This window comes from Simochromis diagramma, unplaced genomic scaffold (genome assembly GCF_900408965.1).
Source record: "Simochromis diagramma unplaced genomic scaffold, fSimDia1.1 OVJJ01000038.1, whole genome shotgun sequence".
Classification (NCBI taxonomy): domain Eukaryota; kingdom Metazoa; phylum Chordata; class Actinopteri; order Cichliformes; family Cichlidae; genus Simochromis; species Simochromis diagramma.
This window is the reverse complement of record NW_024387105.1, coordinates 904,105-927,966: the sequence shown is the minus strand read 5'-3', so window position 1 is coordinate 927,966 and position 23,862 is coordinate 904,105. Positions and strand designations below refer to the sequence as shown.

At 44.6% G+C, this 23,862-nt stretch overlaps 1 protein-coding gene across 3 annotated transcripts; it reads left to right on the top strand.

Annotated features, from left to right (window-relative positions):
- Positions 1-5,455: 5,455 nt before the first annotated feature.
- Positions 5,456-21,950, top strand: ercc6l (excision repair cross-complementation group 6-like). Of its 3 annotated transcripts, none has more exons than XR_005698074.1 (4): positions 5,456-5,713; positions 6,796-6,840; positions 16,536-20,416; positions 20,567-21,950. XR_005698074.1 is itself a non-coding variant. In XM_040046668.1 (3 exons), the coding sequence occupies exons 1-3, from the start codon at positions 5,658-5,660 to the stop codon at positions 20,215-20,217; spliced, it is 3,783 nt and encodes a 1,260-aa protein (XP_039902602.1). In that variant the 5' UTR covers positions 5,456-5,657; the 3' UTR covers positions 20,218-20,539. The 3 variants fall into 3 exon arrangements, 1 of the variants encoding a protein (XP_039902602.1); XR_005698073.1 differs by having other exon boundaries at positions 16,536-20,443; XM_040046668.1 differs by lacking the exon at positions 20,567-21,950 and having other exon boundaries at positions 16,536-20,539.
- The last annotated feature ends 1,912 nt before the right edge of the window (positions 21,951-23,862 follow it).

Below are 23,862 nucleotides of genomic sequence, written 5' to 3'. Positions count from 1 at the left end.
ACAGTGGACAGCGGTGAGGAGGGCTGTGCATCGCAAAAACACATAATATGCCCGACACCCGTAAACGAAGCAGCATCTGGCTGCAGCTTAAAGACTTTTTTGCCTCGGTCTTGACGACAAGTCTAGCTATCTGCTATAAAACGCCAGGCCAGGAAAATCTGCTTCATGATTTTCTGTTTTATCCTCAGTTCCTTTGACACAAAGGCCTCTGCTGTGATGCTCACGCCTCTGATGAACTTTGTTTTATACATAGATATAAAAATATGGAGATGAACTGATAACTGATCAGAATTAGAATATTTCTGACTGTCTGAGTAAAAACGGAATTGAATCGATTTTAGAAATGGGAATCGATACCCAGCGCTCAGTCGGAGCTCTGCGGCAAACACGCGGAGACACGGTTGTGGCGCAGCACGCGGACGGAAGCAGCGTTTTGTTTCACGCACGCGGCGCTGTGGAGCCGCCGAGCTGCTTCTGAAGCGACGAAGAAGAAGTGATGTAAACAGGAAGTGGGGCATGTACGTCCACAAAAACTGTCGCGTCGAATTTGTGGATAAATGTGAAATTCAGCGAAAGCTGCTGAACACAGAGGAGCTGCTGAAGTTTGCTTTAGTTTAATCTCGGGACGTTTTTCTTAGTTTGGGGATTTTTCGCTGTTTTTGGGCCGTTTTCCGGTCATGTCCGGGTCAGTGAACCACACAGGAGAGATGAGCAACGCGCAGTTATTCCAGCAGGTAAATCCGTTTAATCTGATGTGAAACAAATGAAATGTAAACTTTTATCACAGCGTGTGTCACAGTAAATTAAACGTGGCTGAAAAGGTCCGATCGAAACGACCAAAAAGACTTTTAATAAGAACAGAAACAATTTAATTTTTCAGGAATCATTACAGGTTTCAGTCATCGTAGTCTAAGGAGCCTGGAGAGAAAAGCGCCTGGACTTAATCAGAGAAGCTTCTTCCGCTCCAAGAACAATTGGTCCCACATTTGAAATCCTGTGAGAGGGTCCCTGACAGGGTCATGGACCTTGTAATCTTTACAGGTGCAGGGTCACAGGAACACCAAACTATCAGCAGAGTCAAATTAAAATCTAACTCAGCTGAAAGGAAAACAGCCACAAATCCTCCTGAAGACACAGGTACACCTACACCTGCAGGTGTTCAGGTGTTATCCTGTCCCTCTTCCTTTCCCACAGGCAGCAGGTACACGCTTTAGGTCTGTCTGTCTGTCGGCAGCTCTTTTATACCCACAGTTAAACCTGAAGTCACTTCCTGATCCACAGTCCAGCCCTCAGCCTCTGTACACCCACGTGTTTTTCATCCAGTTCGTTTTTAAGTTCAGTCCCTGCTCCTGATTGGCTGCTGAGGCTCACCTGCACAGAGGGATGCTGCGTCTTTCTCCATCAGCTCTGTCTTTGGTCTAGTTTTGTGAGTTTACGGGAGAATCTAAAGAGCCCCAGCTTGTTTCTGTTCATCTTTTTCACTTTTTGTGTTCATAAAAACACCTGTGGCATGTCTGCTGGGTTTACAGACAAAAACTCTGCGATTGGTTCTCATCGTGTTTCCTGCAGGTGGCGCTGCTGCGATGGTTGAACTCTCAGACTGAGGAGGACCGGAGGATCTTGGCGGCGGTGACGGGCGTCCAGGTCGGCAGAGAGCTGCTGAATCGGATCACCGGCCAGGACAAAGTTGACGCCTACAAGGTACAGCGGGGGCGCCGATCACATCCGCCACTCTGCTCGCGTGTCATTTCCTCACGATGCATGTCGTTCTGTTCCGTGTCCTCAGCGAGACTGCGTCCTGAGCATCGCACAGTTCCTGCGACAGAACCCGCGAGCCTCACAGGCGCAGATCAACGCAGAGGTGGAGAAGAACGTCCTGCTGTTCGCCACTCGAGTCAAAGCTCTGGAGACGGCGCCGATTCTCGGAGTTATTCTGTGAATAATTTGTTGCACACAAAGTTCTGATTGAGATTTTTGTACATGAGTTTCAAACGTTTAGAAATCTGGAAATTTTACATTCTGCAATCAGAGAGTCATGTAACTAATATCCTTAGTATCCTTATTTTCTCATTATATTGTTTTATGTTCTTTAATCATGAAGGTTTGTAGAGCAAGGCCACTTTTGACTCCCAAACTAAGTGCTCAGCCAGACTGAACAACAGGAAGTTTTAGTGCACAGGCATATTAATAGATAAGACACAGAAAAGAGGAACTTTGCCATATAAGCAATGTTTGAAACTGTGACGTGTAAAGTACAGAAATCAAACCTATATGAGGCACAGTTTATGATTCTAATGTTCGAGATCCTGCAACTGGCGTTTTGGGCTGTGCAGGGGTCTCTCTCTTCCGGAAGATGATTGAATAAAAGAAATATAAATGTTTTAACACACTATGAGTCGGTTTTCTCTGTTCTATCATGGGGACGAAAGAATCGGGGTTAATAAGCGTTTACTCATCGACCGTCTTTTACTGCCGAGGTTCTTTATTTATGAGCCTTTCTGCAGAATGGGCTGGTTTTAAAATCCTGGTTGGAGTAAAATGTCCTGGGCTGCTTCCAGACCACAGACTGTATAAAAAGGATGGAAGTCACCCTCTTTGAAGACGTGTTACACACTGACGGAAGACGAGGTTCATCCAGGTGCACGTGGAGGTTTATTGCGCTGAAACACAGCAAAACAGTTCTGTTTTACTGACGGCTGCCATTACAATAAGTGGCCTGCGTTACTTTTGTGAGGGATTATTTTGCCGGTCACCCGTTTGTCTGAGCCGCCACTGCCACCTACTGGCGAAACTAAATATCGCCAATATTCATCTTTAACAGTTACAAGAGTCTAAGACATTTTTATTTTTAGCTGTTTTACATCAAAAACTCAAAAAGCTCAAAATAAACAAAAACAGCTTTTAAGTCCTGAGAACATCAAACCAGATCGCGCCACTCAGGACGGAGAGGAGGGAAACACCGTCAGCTAAACTTCAACCTGTCCAGTCCGGAAGCGTCAACCATGTCCCCTGCACATGTGTTTGTGGTGGGAATTATTATTTTTATTCAGTAATTGAGGGTAGACACTGGATGAAATACGGCGTTTTCCAAAGCTCGAATTTTGGTGATATTCCCAGGAAAACCTCAATAAATACATTTTGCAGTGTTTATTTATCAGATAAAATACGTTACATGTCACCGTTATTATTGGCCGGCCCGGAAACAGCGGGAGTGTCCAAATTCAGAGGCTGCTTCCACCTGAGGACCCGCCCTTCGTGGTCTAAATCAAATCAAAACAAATTTCCCACGTGTGGGACTAATAAAGGTTATCTTATCTTATCTTATCTTATCTTATCTTAAAGAAAGACGGGTAGTACGTCACGAGCTCCCTTGGTGGAGTGAAACTGCCGTCTGCTCCTTGCTATCTAAAATATAACCGGGCGCTGACGTAAACTCGCCACCGTTTCACACTTCTTTTTAATCATTTTCTGTTTGACGTTTATTCAGCTGTGTGAAAACCCCGGAGGAACCCTCCTGAGGGATTAATAAAATTAAATGAAATTTAATTTAATCTAATCTAATAACTTTGATCTCAGCCAAACCGATTTACTCTCGAACAAATAAAACACTGAAAAAGTCAAACGAGAACATGTTTAAGTTATCAAAGTGACTTATATATCATGTTTGACCCGAGTAGCGACAGACCGCGGGGGTTTGAAGACGATGTGTCGGCTCAGATATTTGAAGTTTACACAGCTACATTTTCACCTGAAAATATGTTAAAAAATTTTGCGACCCAGAAAGAGAAATAAGAGTGATATTAAAACTAAGTAGCTGCCGCCATTGTTGGAAACTGGAATTGGCTGGGCCGCGCTATGAATTCTGCGATATGGTTTTTCAATTTTGTTGTCCGGGTGGAAAATCTTGAGAAATTCGGGAGAATGGAGGCTCCGGGAGATTTTCGGGAGGGGCACTGAAATTCGGTATTCTCCTGGAAAAATCAGGAGGGTTGGCATGTATGGTTGTGGCAACATCACTAACCATGTCAAACACCTCAGAGCAGGGGCGATTCTAGGATCAGAGCTTTGGGGGTGCTGAGCACCCAGAGAGCTGCCCAGCCAAGCAAGATAAACTTTACACATCACGATGAGACTTCTTCCGTGTCTCTTTTGGTCCCTGCATCCTTAAATGTCTCCAGTTGTCCCGAGTTCTCTATGACTGTCTCCTTGGTGTGTTTAAACCCCTGGTCCTCCCTGTCCTTGTCATCTGTTGTCTTCGTCTCTGTTATCAGTCATCGAAATTTTACCATCTCTGTGCAAGTCTGTAAATTTCTTTATTAAATCATAAGATTCTTAAATTCATCAAGTCTCTCTGTGCCTGGGTCCTCGTCACACACTCTGTGTACACAAACACACACACACACACACCGGGAGTTATAAGGTTAATGGGCATTCAGTCAGCTAGTTAGTATCCATTTCAAACAGGACAGTGGTAACAACTTTAGGCTACGGACAATTTTAAGTTTTAGATTTTAAATAGGGTGTATAAATGGGAGCAACAGGACAGTCAAATGTCGCTGATTTTACTACAGACTAGGACGGATTGTAGGGCAGCAAACATCGACGGAAAAGTTTTCAACACTGCAGGTTACCTGGTGTAATGCTTTTCAGCTAAATAGAAACATGGTCTGACTCCTACCAACTATATAAAGAGTAACTGAAGGTTAAATGCAGCTAATATGTCCTGTTTTAAGCCAGGCACTCCGCTCCGCTGCGTCTCAGCCACCATCGCTCTGGCAGAAACGGAGCAAGAGAGCTGGAGCAAACCATTCTTTTTTCTTTTTTTTGGGGGGGGGTATCTATACTTTTGTTGTTAAAATGTTACGTCTCAACCAAGTACTGTATGCTTTTTATATTTTAGTAGTGTGTTAGTCAAACAGCAATTATTGTCAAAAAAAAGTAAGAAATCTTTGTGGGTGCTTTGATTCATTTTTGAATGAACCCCCCAAAATGGGCTAAAATCGCCCCTGCCTCAGAGTAAATCATATCACAGAATATGATGAGCTTATGTTGAGGCGAACTGAAGAGGAGGACAGGGACAGGTGCTGCTAGGGCGAGACAGACGTCTCTCACAGAGTCCTTTACTGCTGCAGGCAGGCAAGGTGTTCAAATAGGGCAAAACTTGAGGTTTTTTATTTCTATATGATGAACTCTGCATTATTAAGTGATAAGAACAAGAAATCTGATGTCCTGTAATCATTGTGACGCTATAGTTTGAGATACAATAAATAAAATAAGTTTTTGTACAAAGTATCGGATCAGTATCGTCGATACCACCTGGATATTACTTGGTATCGGATCGGAAAGGAAATCAGTGGTATCACACATCACGTTTTCCTGCTCGCGCGTGCCGCTCGGCTGCTCATTGGCTGAACGTTTACTGGGGTCCCGCCTTATAGCACTCAACACCGCTTCTCCGATTGGATAACGTAGTCGTCATGTCCCCAAAGCGTCATCTCTGATTCGCTGTGACAAATCGGTGGGGGATGATCCTCGAGTTTAAACATAGAAACAGGCAGCAGCTCCTCGGAGAGTTCGGAGTTTAGTTTGGGGACAAATAATCGTTAAAGTCGCGCCTTCGAGCAGTTTGTAGGCGGAGGTACAGCTGTAACGGCGGGATGGACGGGGCCAACGGTACCGGAGAGGTCTGGCAGATTTCGGAGAAGCTGGAGAAGTAAGTAAAGCTCGAATCGTTAGCGAGCGGCTAACAGGCTGTGCCGTGTGAGGCCAATAAGGAATACATGATATCATTTCATTCATTTCATAGGTTTATTTGCATGACGCACAAACAGACACAATTGAAAGGTACAAATGTGCATGACACGAAATCAAACGTGGTGCAGATGTGTGTCACAGGCTGATCTGGCTGTAGGCTGGGGCACTTGGCCAGAGGTGGCGCTGGTTGACTCGAGTCCACGTTAGTGCACAAAGTAAACTGCTCGCTGTAGTTGTGAAGCAAAAACGCTGAATTCGGAGAAATAAACCGTGCGAGGGGAACGATAACGACGACTAGAGTTTCCCGATCGTTTACTCTTGCTGTCCTGTGAACAACATCGGCGTGGTGTTACTTGTTTGCTGTTTTCGTGATCGCGTCGCGCATGAGGATATCACCAGGTAAACTCGCCACATTTTTAAACATTTTATGTTCAACAGCATCAAGACTGACGGAGTGTGTTTGAGACAACCTCACAAGTGTCACAGGTGACACATTTGGCGGTCTTTTTTGTTTTTTTTGTTTTGTTTTGTTTTTTTGCTGGTTTGTCGGTAGCAGCTCCTGAAACGCAAGTCTGCCACACATCTGTTCGACCAACGCCAGTAGATCTGGACCACTGGCTGTTCAGACCTGCAGGTAAAAGCCCGCAGGTGTGAACACAGGACTGAAACCGGAATCAGAACACTTTATTAATCCCTAAGGAAACGATGTGGGTCACAGTTGCTCCAAGACAGAAACAGACTAAACTATTTAAGCAGATTTATGGATGTGTTTCTTATTCCTGGAGCGAAGGCTTCAGGTGTTCTTCAGGTGAGGGTGAATATCAGGTCCTGTGGCTCTCCGAGTGGACTCTCAGGCGAAATATGTGGGTGTGTGATCTCTGAACTGCTGCATGATTTCGGTCTGACACCTGGTACCTGTAATGGGAGGTGGTGTTACACTCAGGCAAAAAACTCCAGAACAGTGAAGCTGAATGAGAAGCTTCATTGTTTGTGGTGCTTATTTATCAGTTTGTTTGATTTTCACTCAGACTTTCTCTGCAGGTCTTTGTCCATCGACACAGAAGACGAAATGGAAACTTACCACAGGTACCCCCCACACACACACACACACACACACACACACACACACACCACTAATCTAATGCAATGACCCGTCACATCCACTGTAAGTGGAGGCAGGATTTTCTTTGTCCTGAGTCTGGGATCAGTAACTGTTCAGGTGAGTCGCTGCTCTGCGAAACCCTGAAGTAGACCGAAGCCGCGTTCTTTTACTATTAATGTGTGATGATCAGATTAGGGCTGCTACGATTAGACGACTATCAAAATTGTCGCCGACTAATTTAATAGTCGATGCTTTGTTTGAAGCTTTGTAAGATCCTGAAAGACGCAGGAATAAGTAGCAGGATTTAAGAGTGTAATAACGGACTGAAACAGAAGATGGCAGCACTGCATCGACAAGGATGCCAGCTGCCGTTAAACCCCGAAGAAGAAGAAGCAATCCCCGGTATCGTAGCTGTGACCTAGGTCGTGTCCAAATTCATGGGCTGCATCCTCCTGAGGCCGCATTTGTAGACCGATTACGTCACAGCGACGCGCCGAAGGCTGTCCAAATTCATAGACTCCTCCGAATGCAGCCGACAAATGCGTCCTCCTTTTCCCCGAATTTGAAGGATGGGTCGGGTGTGTCCTTCGTGGCCCACCATATCCCAGAATTCATAGCGCGGCCCAGCCAAACTCCAGTTTCCAACAATGGCGGCCGCTACTAAGTTTTAATTTCACTCTTATTAATCTTTCTGGGTCACAAAATAAACGTTTAACATATTTTCAGGCGAGAATGTAGCTGTGTAAACCTCAAATATCTGCTCGGTTTATCAAGATATCGCATATTTGCAAAAGTGCTTCGACGTTTTCGGAGACGTCTGTTACCCACCAGCTCCATAGCGAGCTGGGAGCTCGAGGGTCACTGAAGCCGCCGAGAACGTCACAACTCCCGGCACATTTTCAGATCACCGCCGTCTTTGTCTAATCAGGTTAAACATGATATATGAGTCACTTAGATAACTTAACAATGTTATTGTTTGGCTTTCTTTAGTATTTTATTTGTTCCTGAGTAAATCGGTTTGGCTGAGATTAAAGTTATAATTTTTACACAGCTGAATAAACATCAAGCAGACAGCTGATCATCAGAAGTGTGACATGCTCAGAATTTACTCCGGTGTCCCGTTATATTTCAGATAGCAAGGAGTTTATTAAACTTCACCGAAACAATCTGCAGATTTAATTAAAATTTAATAAACTATCATCTAGTCTTTATTTTTAGTTAGCACCTTAAACACTTAAAGCTGTAAGCTAATGATAGTTATATAAGAGCAGATGCTGCTGGTGCAATAAGCTGTACGTTTTACGTCCAATGGATGATGATCTGATTAGTCGAATAATTAGAGCTGGGCGATAGAACGATAACGATATGTATTGTGAAATAACTTTCTCGATAGAAAAATTAAACTATTGCGATAGACCTCACCACTCGTCCTCTTAAAAAAAAAAAAAAAAAAAAAACAAGACAGCCAATCCAAATTATGTAGCGCAGAGCCGAACCAATCACAGCCGCAGCGTCACGTCACGTGACTTGTTACGTACAGCACAAGTGCCAAGCCGCACATGTGTATTTGTTTGGGAAGCAGCCAGCCGCCGTGCCGCCGGGTAACGGAGGAAATGAGTGTGCCGAGAGCGCGACCGAAGGTTACCGAAGAGAAAACAGACGATGGTTCCAACGCCGGAGAGATTGTTGAACGGAAGAGCCACAGAAGCTCCGTAGTGTGAAGGTGTTTCGGCTATTTCAAGTCTGACAAAAACAGAGTAGCGTCCACTGTAAATGTGCCGAAAGCAAGTCTGGAAATACAATAAAGCGGTGCAGCTCAGTCTCTGACTGGAAGCGCTGATTCATCATTCGGCTTTTGTCAGACTAGTAACTGTTACAACTGTTTGAAAAGCTCAGCTACACAACAAGGAGAGATCGAGAATTTCCTTTTAGTTCTCAGTTTATTCGATGTTGACAAAAGTTAGTCAATTTTGTCTGATCTTCTGTAAAACAAAGTAAGATTTATTTATAGAAGTAATATTTTGTTTCTAAGTGGAATTGACAGTTTAGTCTGTTTTGAAACTTAAACGCTTTAGCGGCTGCCTTTTGTGTAGTTTGCAATATTTGCCTTTATTTATCTGAAAAAGTCTCGTGTTCCTTAAGTACATCTACCCTGTTGAACTTATTATGGGAAATAAATATTTAAATCAAAACAAGCTGCTGATTATTTCACATTTTACTTGTGAGCAACGGCACATTTAAATCTTACAAATATAGTTATTTGGCTGATATCGTGATATGAAAAAATCTTATATCGCCCAGCTCTACAACTAATAAAATAATCGTTTGTGGCAGCCCTAGCTCAGATATTCATGAGTCACTGACATTAGAAGCCTGTTTGTCACAAGCACAGAGGCTGAGAGGACGTCAGTGTTTGAGTGGGGATGGGATCATAAATGTCCTGGATCTGTTTTCCACATGTCACAGTTTACTGAAGCATTTTAAGGTGCATTAATTCATCCATTAAATATTTGATTCTGTGCTAATATCACAATTTAGACGTTAGTTAAAAACACATTTTACTTGATTTAAATTATTATTACAGCGTGTGGCTGATCTGAGATCAGTTTTTTCTTTTTAAGACTGTTCTGTTTCGGGCGTGTAGACGAAGATGCCGTCGCACCAATCAGGTTATACACACACACAATACGGTAATATTATGTTGAAGCACAGTGCGTATCACTCCGCGAGGCTCCGCCTACGACAGCCGTAACGCTCGGAAAATCCATCAAGCGGTGCGGCTTCATAGCTCAACAAAGTCGTACTGAACCATTTGACAGATTTTTGAGCGCCGTGTACATAAAATCGGTTTGGTAATAACGACGGCCCGCTAGCATGCTCTACCAAAAACTGTGCTTTGTTGTGTGTCTGACGGACGAAAGCCAAACCAGTTCCACACCAGTGAAGCTGCAGCATTTTTACAAACCAGTTCTGGTTCATCAGTTTCATTCATTGATCCGCTTTCGCCATTCTCGTTCTCCGTCGCCGCCATGTGCGTATGTAAACAAAGGCACTGTGCATGTGCGTTTTACCCATATTCTATTGCGATATTTAATTTTCTTATAATGGCCTAACATTATAAGAAAATGTTAGGCCCCAGCCCTAGTCGCATCTTTGTTTGTTTCGGTTCTGTGTTCCAACCGCACTGAAATATCTTTATCTAAGAATCAGACATGAGAAACCTTTTAAAGACTGTAGCTGTGCTTTTCTGTAGCTCCTCTCGAGTCTTTCTGCTCGGGTTTCAGAGGAGCTGCAGTTTCTGGTTTAGTGCTGTCTCTTGTAGTTGCGGCCTTTCACCAGCAGGTGTCAGGCTTCCCGTTGATCATGATGAACCCAGCACTCTATAACTGTTAGTCATGGGCGCTGACTGTAAGTGCCGTCAGGACTGAGCAGAGGTTCCTGGCAGTCGTGACTGTGAGCCGCAGTGATCTCAGTGTTGGCGAGCAGAGGGCGGTTAAAGGTGATTTCCACAAACTCACTTTCTAACCTCAGGACGTAGGTGACCCTGTGGCTCCATGGGCGGGTGCATGAAATGCTTATTTTGGGGGGGAAAGCCTTTTAAAGGTTTTTATGTAGCAAACACGTGAAGCTTCCAGTGTCAGTAACCGTTAACCATAACCAGCCTGGGTTACTGGGACAGCTGCTCAAAGGTGTCGTGTTATCTCAACCAGGCCCGAGCAGTTAGTCAGATTTTAATGTTAGATGATTATTTTCTTTACATTAATGATGATTAACATGAAATTATTCTTGTACTACTTTTGCATCTCAGAACTGTTTTTGCTGTTGTACAGTTGCTTGCACAATGAAATTATGCAGCAAGACCACAAAGGTGTGAAAGTAAAGAAACCAAAATACAAGAAAGAAGGAAAACAACACGAGGACATTATGTACACTATATACACGACGTTTGGGTTAGAGATGGACCGATCCGATATTACGTATGGGTATCGCTCCGATACTGACCTAAATTACTGGATCGGATATCGAAGAGAAATAAAAAATGTAATCCGATCCGTTAAATATCAAAAAAGCGCCTCACAAAACTTGCGACACGGCAAAACTCGGCTCATAACCGTAGCACGTCGGAGCAGTGTGCTCACGTGATAGAGCAGCTGTGACGCGAGACCTGTCGGTGGTCTGGTTGAGCGTTTGTAGCCTCGCTAACAACCCGACATTTCATCTCCGAGGAAGTGATTCCAGAGAGAAGTAAAGCAAGTGTGTAAGTTCATCTCTGAATGTTTGTAAAGCATTCCAGCGTTAAGCTTAACAACCTCTCTCTCCTGCTGCTACTTCAATCATGAAACTGATCAATGATCAGCTGATCGCAGGGCTCGCAAAATCGCTAGCCCGACGTCCTGGGGCTAGCGATTTTTCCAGTCGGGCTACCAAAATCTAACTCAGCCCTGCCCGTCGGGCTGTCATAGGAAGGAAAAATATGAATGTGCTTTAAATTTTATAACTTCTGAGTGAATGTAGTTGCACGTGTACGCCTTTGAAATGGGTGTATAGCAGTTGTAGAAGAAGCTCCATAGTTTATTAGCCTAGCTTGAACCGGTGAGCTGCTGAACCGGTAGCTCTGTAGACTTCGATATAAGTTTAGCCTATTTACCGTAGTGTCTTTTCAGAAATTGGGATTTGCTTCCGCATTCTATGCTTTTGCATTCTTTCGCCAATGTAGCTGAGTAATTATGTCACTGGCATCGGTGAGCCACTGTCAATATGTGACACTGATTGGTCAGTGACGATAATTTGCGCACCAATTCCTCTGACATCGTCTTATCACTCATTAGCTTACTGTTCAAACGTGACAAGTGAAATCTCCCGCAGCTTAAACATGTGAGAGGTTGATCGCTGAGCGTTATGTGAGTGCGCGTGTAAAAGCAGCAGGACATATTTCAGTTCTGCTGAGCCAAATAAGACAGGTCAGCGTGAAGAAGTGACAGCCATAGAAAAGCTTACCACAAAACGGAGAAGTTATGACAAATCAGACAATGAGGCAAAACAAAAAAAAAGCGCAGCAGTTTCATGGACAAAAGAATTTCTGTGGCTGGAATATGACGAGCTAAATAACATGAGGTTCTGCCGGGTGTGTGGTGAGTCGACAAACGCCTTTATTACTGGGACCAGTCATTTTAAGAAAGGCCCCATCAGAACCCATGAGAAATGCAAGAAATGCATTATTGCTCAGTCTGCAGTGTCTTTCCCAGAACAAACACCAATTGCAAAAAAACAAACTAGAAAATAAACCTGAGAAATCTGTTTAGAGCAGCTACTATGTTGCAAAGAGTGAACTACCTTTGGCCAAATGTAGAGTCCTTTGCCAACATTACAAAGCAAACGGCCCTCGATCTGGGTTCCACTTGCCATCTGTAACCGTGACTTGTTTGAACTCTCCCAATTCTTTGGAATCTGTGGGCTGAAGGAGGACAATACTCGGTGTCTCAATGCTCATCAACAATCATATTATTTGACATACAATTCAAACAGTCAGAGCATCAACAACGTCCGGACGGGAGAGATGCTTGCAGAGGTTCGACAGCATGTCTCAAAATGGTGACGGGTTGCTCAGCTTTTTATAGTCTCTAGTGGCCCCCATCTAGTCGTAAAAGCCAAAACATCACATTCTTTCTCTGTTACAGCGCCTAAGTTATGACCTCGGCAGTTGTCTCTCTGCTTTCTGTAAGGTGGGGGTGTGGAATGTGGTCTGTCTATCTCCCCTGTCTTAGACACGGAGTCTCCTGCTTACAAGCTTCTCTTCATGATTCAACAATTAAGCATGTAATACATTCACAGCAGATCAAGGATACAGAGTGATGCACACTTATCTAATAAACTAATAAGTGAATATGTTCTGTTAACTCACAAGTATAACGAGAACTAAACTACATACAGCTCACACACTCTATATTAAAGGGTATAATATGATCTACAGCAGTATTCTAATTCAACTACTTTGATTACATATATAAGGTAACATATAATAACAGAATAATCTAATAGACTCCAGTGGAAATGTCAGATTGAGGATCTGACACAGACTGATTCATGTCCTACACAGTTCTTACAAGTTCATAGACATTTCTGTTCAATGAGAACCAAGTATTTGAGTTGATGGTTATTTGTTCATGAAGAAACCGTACTTCAGATTTTTGTTTACATTTATTTTGATTCAGCCAGTAAATCGTGGATCCTTTCTGTGTATGACAGTTTTCTGCTTCTCTGATGTTTTAAAGGTAAAACTTCCGGTGTCATCAGCACATGAATGAATGAATGAATGAATGAATGAATGCTTTATTGGCCATATGCAGGTTGCCCCACAGAGGAATAGGACCCCCCCCCCGACTTACACAACAAAGACATCACATGGGAATACAGTCGGAGATCGGCAGCGTTGCAGAGAATAACACTGAAAAAAATTACACAACAATGGGAAAGTACAAGAGGAAAAAAAGAGACCTCTTCACACGCTGGGCAACCTATGGGAGGACAGCATGAGAACAGGAAACAAAAAAACTCCTCTGCACAGAGAGCACATTGATGTCCACAGCACAACATTAGAGCACATGACAAGCCACAGGGGATGGAAAGGGGGGTGGGGGGTAATCCGAAGGAACACAGCAGTCGTCCTACACCATGCTATCATTTCAGCGCGGCACGCAGACCCGCTGTCTTCCCCCGCAGGAGACAAGCATCAAAGGCGTTTGGAAGGGGGACGGGAAGAATAGTCATCACACAGTCGTCATCAGGGAGTTGTTTTGGTGGGCTCCAGCCTTGGGCCTAGCAGCTGGTGCCGTGGTGTCCAAATGTTGAATATTGTTGATTTCTCCTTTGTGAGCAGCTCGAATTTAGCACTCTGGCGTTTGGAAGGGAGGGGGATGAGTGCGTAAAGGGTGTCAATAGCAGTCAGAGACCAGTTGATCAAATCCATAATTCTCTTTTAGGTTTTAGAGAACGACAGTGAGAGACTGTTCCAGGGAAAGTAAATGCACACAAGACAAGACAAGGACATAGAGGCTAAGCAGGGAGATAAGGGTGAGGAGGAAAAGCTGAAACATGCTTTCAGTCTTCTGTTCAAACTGTAAGGTTAAATCATCGAGAATTTTCCTTCAGCTCTGCTTTCCAGGATGAGGCCACATTTCCCACTTTAAGCTTAACTGAACGACTTCCCTACATCCTGTTTGTTCACAGCTCGTTTCAGTGGAGAAACCAAATTATTCATGTTCATGCAGCTCCAAATAAACTGCACTGTATTCCAGGGCTGCCACAAACAATTATTCTGATAGTCGACTAGACACTGATTATTTTTGCGATTAGTCGACTAATCAGATCATGTATCCATTGGACGGAAAACATACAGCCTATTGCACCAGCAGCATCTGCTCAAACTATCATTAGCTTACAGCTTGAAGTGTTTAAGGTATGTGCTAACTAAAAATAAAGACAAGATGATAGTTTAATAAACTCTTAATGAAATTTTCAGATTGTAGCAACAAAACGAAAGGCCCCAAAAATTGGTGCCAAGGTGTGCAAGTTGTTGGCTTGGTGACAAAGTCGTCCATCAAAGGCGAACGTATTGTTTAGCAGTACAGTAACATAACATTTACACCTATCAGTATGAGTAGCTCACTGCTGTTAGCAGCTAACTGGCCAATTTGCTTACTGAGACGATGGTACCACTTTGTCGTCAGAAGCCACGACGTGCCTCCTCCCAGCACTGCCATGGAAGGCAAGTTCCATTCTGCAGATTTTGCGTTGGACGTTCTTCTTTTATGCTCCCAGACTTCACTGCTGCTGGCATCCTTATACATGCAGTGCTGCCATCTTCTGTTTCAGTCCATTATTACACTCTTAAATCCTGCTACTTATTCCTGCAGGTTTCAGGATCATACAAAGCTTCAAACGACGCGTTGACTATTAAATTAGTCATTGACGATTTTGATAGTGGACTAATTGTGCCCAACTGTAATCTAATTTCTACTTTCTCTGACATTAGACAATAATTTAACTTTATTTCTTCTTTTTTTTTTTTTTTTTTAAGTCTTCTTAATATTTGTTAATTTGGGTTATCTGATCAGATGCTCGCCATAATGGTGAGAACAAACTCGGATACTAAAGTGAATGTATTAAATACATATCTCAGTTTTACATGTACAAGTTTGAATTAAAACTGCCACTTTAATCTGATCTTTTAATATCAGAGTAAATTTGATAGAAACAGAAGCGATCCCTGATGCTTTCAGTAAAGCTGTTATTTATGTAACTACAGTTCTGTGAATTGTTAGTAACTACATAAGATCCATCAGTTCTGGTCTTCAGGGGTTTCCATCCTGATGTTTCCTGTTCCATCCCCCACTAATTATTTACTCACAAAAGTGAAATCACTGACACACACCCAGCGGTGACTGCGTGATGCATTTTGGCAGACCTGTCCTGTTTTGCCCTCAGGTGAACGGTTTACCTGCACTCAAAGACGATCATTAGCGAATCATTACTGTCTGTGAAGGTCCTCGGTCATCCAGGTCATCATAGTCTAAGGAGCTTGGAAAGAAAAGCGTTAGGCATTACTTGGAGCTGGGCGATATAAGATTTTTTTTCATATCACGATATGTTTTTTCCATTTCAGGCGATAACGATATACATCACGATATAAGCCAAATAACTATATTTGTAAGATTTAAATGTGCCGTTGCTCACAAGTAAAATGTGAAATAATCAGCAGCTTGTTTTGATTTAAATATTTATTTCCCATAATAAGTTCAACAGGGTAGACGTACTTAAGGAACACGAGACTTTTTCAGATAAATAAAGGCAAATATTGCAAACTACACAAAAGGCAGCCGCTAAAGCGTTTAAGTTTGAAAACAGAACAAACGAAACAGACTAAACTGTCAATTCCACTTAGAAACAAAATATTAATTCTAAAAATAAATCTTAGTTTGTTTTACAGAAGATCAGACAAAATTGACTAACTTTTGTCAACATCAAATAAACTGAGAACTAAAAGGAAATTCTCGACCTCTCCTTGTTGTGTAGCTGAGCTTTTCAAACAGTTGTAACAGTTACGTTAGTCTGACAAAAGCCGAATGATGAATCAGCGCTTCCAGTCAGAGACTGAGCTGCACCGCTTTATTGTATTTCCAGACTTGCTTTCGGCACATTTACAGTGAACGCTACTCTGTTTTTGTCAGACTTGAAATAACTGAAATACCTTCACACTACGGAGCTTCTGTGGCTCTTCCGTTCGACAATCTCTCCGGCGTTGGAACCATCGTCTGTTTTCTCTTCGGTAACCTTCGGTCACGCTCTCGGCACACTCATTTCTTCCATTACCCGGGCGGCACGGCAGCTGGCTGCTTCCCAAACAAATACACATGTACGGCTTGGCACTTGTGCTGTACGTAACAAGTCACGTGACGTGACACCGCGGCTGTGATTGGTTCGGCTCTGCGCTACTTAATTTGGATTGGCTGTTCTTCTTTTTTTTTTTTTTTTTTTTTTTAAGAGGACAAGAGTGGTGAGGTCTATCGCAATAGTTTAATTTTTCTATCGAGAAAAAGTTATTTCACAATACATATCGTTATCGTTCTATCGCCCAGCTCTAGCATTACTTACTAATGACGTTTGCTTTGCTTTCGTTCAGGTTCATTCAAGATGGCAAAGACGCTGCCCGACAGGGAGACCTGCACAAAGCGCTGGAGTTCTTCAGACTGGCTTACAACATTCACCACAGTCACAAACTGGAAAGCCGGATCAAAAAAATCGAAGAGCTCATCGCTGAGAATGACTTGGAGGAAGATGATGACGAGTTTGTTAATGTTAACAGCAGCGGTTTAATGCTTTTTAAAGAGCTGTATGACAAGCTGTACGACTACCAGAGGGATGGAGTGGCCTTCTTGTACAGTCTCTACAGAGATGGCCGGAAAGGCGGGATTTTAGCTGATGACATGGGACTGGGCAAAACCATCCAGGTGATATCATTCCTCTCTGGCATGTACGACAATGAGCTGGCTAAACACACACTCCTGATCATGCCGACTTCCCTCATCACAAACTGGACCAAGGAGTTCTCCAAATGGACTCCGGGCATGAGGGTGAAGGAGTTTCATGGCATCAGCAAAGGAGAGAGGACCAGGAATCTGGAGAAAGTTCAGAGGAGGGGCGGCGTCATCATCACCACCTACACGATGCTCTTAAACAACTGGCAGCAGCTGTCCACCTACAATGGCAAAGAGTTCACATGGGACTATATGATCCTGGACGAGGCTCACAAGATAAAAAGCACAACCACCAAAACCGCCAAAAGTGCCTACGCCATACTGTCCAAGAACCGAGTTCTACTCACAGGAACTCCGGTCCAGAACAACCTGAGAGAAATGTGGGCTCTCTTCGACTTTGCCTGTCAGGGCACCCTCCTCGGCATGGCGAAAACATTCAAAGCGGAGTACGAGAACCCCATCACCCGGGCCCGGGAGAAGGATGCCACTCCAGGAGAAAAGGCGCTGGGATCCCGGATGTCAGAGAACCTGATGGCAATAATAAAACCGTATTTCCTGCGCAGGACCAAGTCCGAAGTACAGAAAAACAAAACAAACAGCACACGTAACAAGGAACACTTGGAGGACATGGAAGACCATGTTCCAAACCTTGAAGCAGACTCTGGAGCGGTGATGCCCAAATTGACGAGAAAAAACGACCTGATTGTCTGGACTTACCTGAGTGCCGTTCAGGAGGACATCTACAGGCAGTTCATATCGCTGGACCACATCAGAGAGCTCCTGCTGACCACCCGATCGCCTCTAGCTGAGTTAAACATTCTGAAAAAGCTGTGCGACCACCCGAGGCTCCTCTCTGCTGCCGCCATAGCCAAGTTAGGCTTGGAGGAGAGTGCAGCTGACTGCCAGGAGACCACAGAGGCCAACGATCACAGCATCATCAGCATTCCTGATCACACCTTGATCTCAGAGTCTGGGAAGATGGTCTTTCTTTTCTCTCTCCTAGATCGGCTCAGGCAGGAAGGCCACCGCACCCTCGTCTTTGCCCATTACAGGAAGGTGCTCGACATCATCGAGCGCATCCTGGGCAACAGAGGCTTCAAAGTGCTGCGGCTAGATGGAACCATCACTCAGATCGCAGAGCGAGAGAGGCTCATCTCTCTGTTCCAGACTGACAAACGGTACTCCGTCTTCCTCCTCACCACCCAGGTCGGTGGAGTCGGCATCACCTTAACAGCAGCCGACAGGGTGGTCATCTACGACCCCAGCTGGAACCCTGCGACAGACGCCCAGGCCGTTGACAGGGCGTACCGCATAGGCCAGACTGAAAACGTCGTCGTCTACAGGCTGATCACCTGCGGCACTGTGGAGGAGAAGATTTACCGCCGGCAGGTTTTCAAAGACTCTCTTATTAGGCAGAATACCGGGGACAAGAAGAACCCGTTTCGGTACTTCAGCAAACAGGAGTTGAAGGAGCTCTTCACCTTGGAGGACACGCGGTCCTCCTCTACACAGCTCCAGCTTCAGGCGCTGCACGTCAGGCACCGGCGCACCGACCCTGAGCTGGACAAACATATCACACACCTTCACACCATGGAGATGTTTGGGATTTCTGACCATGACCTCATGTTTACACTTGACATCAACCACGACGAGGCCCTCGAGAACCAAGAGGAGCATCATTACATCGAAGGGCGGGTCCAGAAGGCTCAGGAGCTCATGAAGGCGGAGTCTGAGCTGCAGATGCAGCTGGCAGAGAGCATGGTGTCCAGCACGGAGCCGGCATGGCTCCGATACCCAGCAGACAACAACAGCCGGGAGCGGTCCCATGAGAAGAAACCACATCCTTCATATCCGAAGCAGGACACGAGCCTGGCCTGGTCTCCAGCTGTGGTGGATTTGGAACAGACTGCTTCTGGGAAGGAGGCCACTCTGGAGAATCTCAGCAAGGGAGTGATTGATCTGACTGCAGAGGAGAGCACAGCAGAGGTCAGCCACCATAGCCTCGATGAGCAGAACCTGGATTCTCCGAAACACCCGTCAGCGAAGCTGGAAAGGAGCTTGTTGGAGGCGGAAGATCCGATCGAGGTGTCTGTGGTGCTGATGGAGGCTGGTGACGTAGCTGACACCTCAGTCAGAGAAGGACTCAATGAATCTGCGGCCGCGAGTCTGTATGTTACAGCAGCCGATGAAGATGAGCAGAAGATGATGGGACATTTGACCCTGAAGTACGATGACTCCGAGATGGAGCTGGGGTCTCCTCACGTCACTCCTCCAGAGAACAGAAGACTTTCCGCGCTGCGCGTCTCCAGTTTGAACCTCAGAGCCGACACATCATCCAGAATCGGCAGCGAGCTCGAGTCTTTGAATGGCAACTTCAACCTACAGCTGGAGGACAGTGGCGCCGATCACGATGAGGCGGTGGTGCAGGAGGAGGAGGAGCTGCAGGAAGAGGAGGAGGAGCTGCAGGAGGAGGAGGAGCTGCTGTCTCAGCTGCAGCTGGAGGGAAGTTTTGACGTGGGTAAATCTCTTTGTGAGTGGCAGCAGAAAGAAGCATCAAGTTACAGCGCGAGCAACGGCCGCGCCGTCAGCCTCAATGAGTCACATGACTCAGTCGTGGGTATCAGGAAGAAAAAGGCTGCTGTGATTTATGACAGTGAAGAGGAGACGCAGGAGGAGGATGATGGGCAGCTTGAGAACTCCTTCCAGGTTTCCGGAGCATCGACGCCAAAGTCAGCGTGCACTGGCACCACGCCGCTCCGTACTCGAAAGAGCATTGGTGGAAACACGTCCGTGGCTTCTCACCGCTCCTTCCTCCATTCCATCATTGAGGACATGGACAACCAGGACAGCCATGAAGATGATGGTGATGCTTCGGATGTCCATTCAGATGAGGCCGAAGAGGACATGATTGGTTTGGCTCATGATGAGGTTGAGGAGGAGGAACCCAGTGGAGAGACTGTAAACTCAGAGGAGGAGTTTGTAGAAGAGGAGATGGAGGAGGAATTTGAGGAGGAAGGAGACTTTGAGTCAGGAGACACTGAGGAATATGGAGAAGGGAGCCTCCTGGAGGAAACGTCCACCGAGCCTGAGTTGGTATCAAACGAGGCGATGGATCAGTGCACCGCCGAGACAGGTGTAAAGGAGGTCGAGGACGAGAGCTACGACTCGCTGGTGCAGCGAGGGCGGGAGTGCTACAGCAAAGCTGAGCTGGACGAGGCCCTGGACTTCTTCCTCAGAGCCATCGACATCAAACCCGGAGATCCGGAGATCCAGCTCATGACCATCCAGCTGTACCGGCAGCTGAGTCAGGTGGCGAGGAGATCCTAACAGAAAAGGACGATCGGGGCGGCGAGGTCAAGCTGTGCCGGCCCGCCGCTTCACGCCAAAGCTGTAAATCTTTCAAACATGTCTGGCGTGTTCGTCTTCTCCGTGAGATCGCGCTGAGTGACTAATGTTTGAACAGCTCAGCTGATTGCAGAAAGCTTCCTGTTTGAACTTCTTCTTTCAGTAATGTAACTAGAATCAGGTGTGTGTCATCATTCACCACGAAACGGTCAGTTTTCATCTTTGATCTGATTTTCATCTGTAACCTGTACTTATTGTAAAATACTTTGAAATTTGTCAAATTAAAATTCATGTTTCTGTCTAATTTGAATTCATGTCTGTTATTTTTAAGGTAATGAACGGCTTCATCTCTGAAAACAGAAATCTCCTGCAGAGCGTTTGGCCTACTCAAAAGTTTTCCCCGCCCTAAACCCACCAAAATAAACTTCCTGTTTTATCCAGTTGGGCCTCAGATCAGCTGAGCAGGAGCCTCATGCAGGTTTAGGATTCACAACAGGAAGCTACATCCATCTTTTATATACAGATCATAACTAAATCGTCCGATGGCCCATAAAAGACTTCACACAGCTGTGATCCAGCTGTGCAGAGACCAGAACATAAACTCAGCAGGAAGTGCTGAGGATACATCGGTGGGTCAGACCTGAGTTTAGGTCCCTCTGAAGCGTCTGACTCAGCTCTTAATCCTGGTTACATTCCCCTTTAGAACCGAACGTGTTGGGATTTGTCATCTCCTGAAACGCTTCACAGTCAGTGCTGCAAACCTACGTTTACAAAGCAGAACTGACGAGACGCACACAGCGGCGAGAACGCGTTCCCACACTTCCTGTCCAATGACGTCGCGAAGGTCAGAGTATTTGAGCAGAAACAAATCCAGAAAACATGAAACATCAGTGAGTTCTTCAGTGTGAGGTCATAACAGCTCATTTCCATGTTTCTGTGATCACTGGTGTGCAAATATTCAACATTATTCTTCTTCTCAGTAGTTTTCAAGTTCACTGTTAGAGCAAGAAGCTGAAGAATAATGAAGCTCATCATAAGATGTAAGATTCCAGTTATTTAATGTTTGACGTCAGTTTTATGGGTTCAATGTTCTGATTTCTCACTGCTTTCAGATTTTGGGGTAAAAACATGAACTTGGTTTATTTTCTGGATAAATACAAATAAAATTTGAAACGTGTGTTTGACAGGTTTCTAAAATACTGTGATGCGTGATGTCATAAATGTAGAGGGGGCAGGGTCACGGCACGAGTACACAAGTACTATGATAAAGTATAAATACTGTCAGTAAAGTACAAGGTTATTCCCAGCACGGGTCTGAGCAGGTTTGCACCCTGATTGGTTGAAAACAACTTCCACCTGCAGTCATGTGACACTTTTAAGTGGAGGTCACGTGATTCATTAAGTGTAAGCTGCTGCAGGAGATTCTGCCTCCATGCCTCTCCCAACACCACCTTCATCATCATCACCTTCCCTCTTCTGCACATGTGGACTCCAGCTTGCTGTCCTCCTGTCACCTCCACACTGCCTGGACTCTGCGCCGGTGTTGTGCCAAAAACTGATTTCCAGTGTGAGTAATATCTTTACATGAACAGGGTTTATAACAGGGTTATAGGCAAAACCTTAAAATTACCCCTTTTCATAAAGTATCTTAATAACTCTGTGTTATTGTACTTTCATTATGACCAATCCCGTCTTTTCCCCACTTTAAGTGTTTACAGAACTGTTTTATTTGTTGCAATTTCTGACTTTTTTTTTTTTTAACTGGATAAATAAAGGAGATATAAAAGTCACTGCCAAAAATGTAAAGTTGACGTGTTTGACATATTATAGACCAACAAGTCATTTATAGCTTATGGCAGCAATCAGTTTTTGGCACAACACTGTATTCAAAGTCAGCGCCTCATTGGTCAGTTTGCTCCCTGAAGCGTCAGCAGTAGCGGGTTTTTGACACGGGCGGTTGCCCGGGGCGGCATCACAGGCATCTGCAAAAAAATAAATAAATAAAAAAACTGCTCGTACTCATTCTGCCCCGACATCAGCCAGCGCATATTGGGAATGTCGTAGGCACCGATCGGTTTTCTATCGCCCATTTGCTGGGAGTAAGGGCGCCCTCCGTTTGGGAGGTGCGCCTGCTGCTTGCGGCACAGGGAGGAGAGGGCGGGGCGGCGTCTAACAACCAACTCGCAAAATAAAAACAAAGCAACAAACACAAAAACACCAGACATCATGATACAGATTTAGCAGCGATGTTTTTTCGAAATTCTATACATGAAAAGTGAGCTCGAGAGCCCTCGGTGCGCCTGCGCGGTGCTGAAGTCAAAGTAAACTTTATTGTCATCTCCGCTACAGACAGTCCAGCATATAGAGACGAGACGACGAGGCTGCAGTTACAGCAGTGCAAGTAACGCCAGGGGGAGTGTTCGCCCAGGGCGCCAAACAGGCTAGGACCGCCACTGAGCGTCAGGCTGACTGAAGCTGCGTTCTGATAAATCACGTGACTATGCTGTTTGTCTGTTTACGTCTGTGATCAACACCTGGGCTCAGGTGAGTTTCAGAGAAGCAGTTTTAGTTTAATAAGAATATGACGTTTTTATTCCTGTCACGTGACGCACGTCTGCTTTTGAAGTTTAAAGCTTTTACACAAACTGAATACGTCACTGTGCTCGCCGTAAGAATCTGCGCGTGCGCACTTTGACGGCATATTAGTTTTGTCACGTGAACTGAAAGCGTCCATTGACCTCTGCGTGAGCTGCTTTGACTTCAAAATAAAAGCCTGGGCTTGTGCAGAGAGAAAAGTATTGTGCTGAACGTTATTTTAATTTACTTACATAGGTCAGATAGCGAAGTGTCACCTTTATTCAAAGTACTCTGTGGAGTGAAGCAGCTCCTGTCATCATGAATTTGTATTTGCTGTGAGTAAAACAGCATTAATTATGGGTTTATTTAGAAATAAATTATAGTATTTTCTTGATTAGCTGATTAGCTTATTTTGTTCAAAAGCCTGACATGAAAATATTACTTTATTTAATCACCAATAAAGACTTTAGAATCGGCATCAGATCCTGGAGTTCACATGAGAGTAACAGACAGAAAACAGTCATCCAAACACTATATAGTACTAATGAGACCATCTTCAATGCGTTTTTGTTTTTTAGGTAATGACATCGATGTGAATGGAGTGATTTCAGCTCCACTGCTCAGAGTTTAGACTCAACACCTGTCAGGTGATCCTGGCAGGATCACAGGAAGCTGAAAAGGTCCTTAAAGGGATCATCCTATAGTGTTTCATCAAACGTCCTATTACTGCAGTCTGTCCTTCCTGTTCACGCTCAGCTCAGAGTGTGTGGTACAGGTTGTAATTTTCATTGATGTGGATCAAACGTCATACCTCTGCCTACAGGAATGAATCATCAAATCAAATAAAAATGCAAACAGAGACTGTGCCCTGTTGACTGTATTCATTATCATCTACATCTATCAAGTCTACTGATGTGACCTTTGACCTTACAGGAACTGACTTTTGTCCACTTCTGGTAATTTGTGTGAGGTCCATCCAGTAATCAAATCAATGTTTTAAAATAATTTTCAAAATCTTTTTATATTCATTGATATTCGTGTTTACTGGAA